At 57.4% G+C, this 3533-nt stretch overlaps 1 protein-coding gene across 1 annotated transcript; it reads right to left on the reverse strand.

The window, feature by feature from the left end:
- Window positions 1–836: 836 nt before the first annotated feature.
- On the reverse strand, window positions 837–3090 carry VOLCADRAFT_92067 (uncharacterized protein; the record flags this gene model as incomplete). The annotated part of the gene is made up of 5 exons (XM_002951546.1): window positions 837–1047; window positions 1394–1590; window positions 2144–2224; window positions 2765–2941; window positions 3076–3090. The coding sequence occupies 5 exons, from the start codon at window positions 3088–3090 to the stop codon at window positions 837–839; spliced, it is 681 nt and encodes a 226-aa protein (XP_002951592.1).
- Window positions 3091–3533: the final 443 nt, after the last annotated feature.

Here is a 3533-nt window from a genome sequence, read left to right on the forward strand (position 1 = left end):
TGAGGTGTGGACATGTGGGGGGGGGACAGTGAGCGGGGATTTCTAGGGGAGGGGAAGGGATTCTGGGGCAGGCGGGGTCCAGGCAGGAAGGGTGCAGGGGTCGAAGATAGGATAGGACCGGGATATCCAGGGCGGAATGGTTTTATACAGACAGACAGACAGATAGACGGAGAGGGGCATGGAGGTACGGAGGACAGGACGGGTAGAAGAAGGGAACTAGTGAATGAAAACATAGAAACCTTAGGGGGCTGGCGGGTGGTGGCCAAGATGAAGTGTGTGTGCGACCAGGAGGCGGCGGAGAGCAGGGAAAGTGCCTGCGCTGCCGTGGAGGCAGTTGCGACGCGCGAGGGTCATCAGAGCATGAGAAGAGGCGCGGAGCCTCCAATGGAACGGATAGGGTATGTTCCCCCGGGCAGAGACACGTACAGACGGGTAAGGTAGGGACTGCCAGGCTAGTGGCCAGGCGTGAAGCTAATACCTCCCACTTCTCACACAACCACACAACATTAAATGATACGACGACATATTATATATCGTATTTTGTATACACACACAAAAACACGCTGTCGTTGTCTCCAAGTACCAATTTCCGGCGCTAGCGAGCGGGAAAGGGACCCGGCCAGCAACAGCTGTATCGGCAGCAGCTGCAGTACGACAAAAACCGACAAAACACACACCCGCGGCCCGCGCCAAGGGTACCGCCCTCGCTTTCGTGTTCGCGTTCGCCGCCGCCGCCGGCGCTGCCACCCGCCGCTGCCGCCGACAGCTTGCTGCTGCCGGGGGCGCCCGGGACCCGGAAGCGCACACGGGGCCCAGCAGCAACGTCAGGCGCTGTACTACACGGTGCTCAGGAGCCATACATACACCAGCAGCATCCTATCCGAGGAGGATCCGGGTCCGCTGCCGCTTTGCACCTTTCTCGTAAAGGGCAGCTCGTGTCCCCCGCTGCTGTAGGCCTCGTGGAGCGCGTAGGGATGGGAGATGCTGGCTTTGGTGACTTCAACCTTGGGCATGTGGGGCTCCGTGGTACCGCCCTCCAAGCGACCCCTGGGTCGGCGGGATTCGGATGCGAGATTTGAGGCACGGTACTACGGATTTTGATAAGGTGTACGACACAGATACGGTGCACGGCACAGATGTTCAGTAATGTAAATCAAACAGAGACAACCAGCATGGAGACTCGCTGGACGTTTGTCTTTTGCTCTACTACCGTACAGCTCGCTACTGCGAGTTAATGGAAGCGGTGCTTTCATATACAAGACATGGTGTGGCATGGCGACTTTATGTACATTGATATGACGCGGACGGTCCTCACATTTCTGGTGCGGCTACATGCGAGACGATGGACCTGGCGCCCCCACCCGCCCATCCACGGTTCCATCCATCCATGTACCTGTGTAAGAAGTGGCACACTGTCTCGTGCCGCCCGGAGTTGAAATCGCCGCAAACCACCACGGCCGCATCCTCGGGTGCAATGCCGTACTGGCGCTGATGCGCCTCCAGCCGTTGCAGCGCAGATCGCGTCTGACTAATGCGGTCGTTGGGTCGGTACGGTGAACCCTCGAGGTGCATGTTGGCCACGTACAGCAGCTGTACGGCAGCCGCGTTCGGTACCGTTTGTGTGTCAGCGCGAGGAGGACACGGATGCGGGCGTGTTGGTGGGCGGCGCGAGTGTTGCGGCAACCAGTCGAGGGATCCATGCGTGGAAAAAATGTCTTCAGGTCCCTGATGGTTTACTGAGGTGTTACTGAGCTGATGTGTGGGACAGGGGGCCATATCTTCACCCATGGCCGCTACCCAGCGAAACCCTGCCTTCCCCGGCATTTCGGGACACCCTCATCTAGTCACCCTAGTCAACTTCTCAGTGGATCGCTCAGGTTCCGCACCCACCACCAGCATCCGTGTATGTGTGTGTATGTGTGTGCGCATAGTAACGGGATGAGAATTAAAACACTGCCCTCCCCTGCCCTGCCCAGGGGACACACCATCCGAGGGACGAAGCTCTACGACCGACCGACCAGTGTGTCGCCAAACGCCGTTTCGGTATAGGCAGCGGCCCGTACCGGCGGCATGTCCCCCCCGGCAGACCATATCCCCTATTCCGCCCTATAGTTGGTGGCGGCCCGTACCCAGCCGCGCGCACCTGCTGCTGCCCTAGGCCGTCCCAGAATGTGAAAGCGGCCAGCAGGGCCCGGGTGCGGCTCTCGTGCCACACAAGGCCCAACTTGTCCGGGCGGTAGAGGATGGCATTACAGATTAGGCTCTCACCGCCTCGACGGTCCTGCTTGGGGCGAGTGATGGCATCAGACATGAGCAGTAGCAGCAGTAGTACAGTAGCTGCCGCAGCAGTAGCTGCCGCAGCAGTAAGAGCAGTAACAGTAGCAGCAGCAGCCCAGCAGTAGCCTTACCGACCGACAAACTCAGGAGTACTTATGGCAGCAGCAGCAGTAGCAGCGTAGCAGCAGCCTAGCAATACGTAGACGCACAATCGCCGCAACTGTGACGGTAATCTTTAGGGTTTAGCACAGAAGTGCAGGTTCAGGGATTTTACGAGTAGCAGCCAGAATTGCGCCAGAGCAGTTCTTGCTGCCCGCTTTGTCAAACGCCGTCATCCGTTTTTTCTGAACGTCCTTGATCACCCATTCCGTATGGCGCGTTGTAGTTCCATAACCCTCGTTTTCTTCCGTGACCCCTCTTCTTTCACCTTTTCCTCCTCCTTTTTGTTCCAGACCCCCCCCCCACACACACAAGACCCTGTGCGTACCTGTAAGAAGCCCGCATAGTCCGTCAGCGCAGGACTAGCTAGCATCTGGTTCCATCTGCATGATGGGTACGTATACAGGTAGAGGAGGTAGATTTGTCGGGTTGTATGGGTCCGAAAGAATTGCACGTAGGATTGGGCAATCCTCCTCCTCCTTGTTTGATAAGGAAGTGGCATCGTCTTTGAGGCAGGCAGGATGGTGGGATCAGGAACGGGCCAAGCGGGTTTGTGTCGTGGCGTGGTTAGGGAAGATTCGATACGCCCTTAACAGTGAGATACCTGGCACCGAAATGTCAACACAAGTGGTGACTCACAACCAAGAAGCCCATATCAAACGAAGTGCATTCGCATCAACACAGGGACGCCGACGACCATGTCTGCAGTCCGCTGCTCATACTTGGGTTGGGAGCGACCCGTGGGTCGCTGTCAGCGGATGGAACCCAGGAGTGCTGGCTGATTAGTTCGAAATGCAACGGTAGCAGCACCGAAGCTTCCCAGTTTAGATTCAGCAACTGTCAAAAGCAACCGTAGAACGTAGCGGGTATAGAGTTTGCGCGCGCTATGTCCAGCGACATGGGGCCGGGGGGTTACCGATTGGGATGGCCTCAAGACGTTTTCCAGGGCGGCATTTCACGTGTGAACGCCCGGTGTGAGGCATTGTAAGCTGCACTGTAAAGTCGTAGGAGTTTATACGTATGTTATGTATTAAAACCCAAACGCCAGACGGTCCTGGACTCGGCTACACCCGAGCACAAAACAACGGCACCTGTCC

This window comes from Volvox carteri, assembly GCF_000143455.1.
Source record: "Volvox carteri f. nagariensis unplaced genomic scaffold VOLCAscaffold_24, whole genome shotgun sequence".
NCBI classification, from domain to species: domain Eukaryota; kingdom Viridiplantae; phylum Chlorophyta; class Chlorophyceae; order Chlamydomonadales; family Volvocaceae; genus Volvox; species Volvox carteri.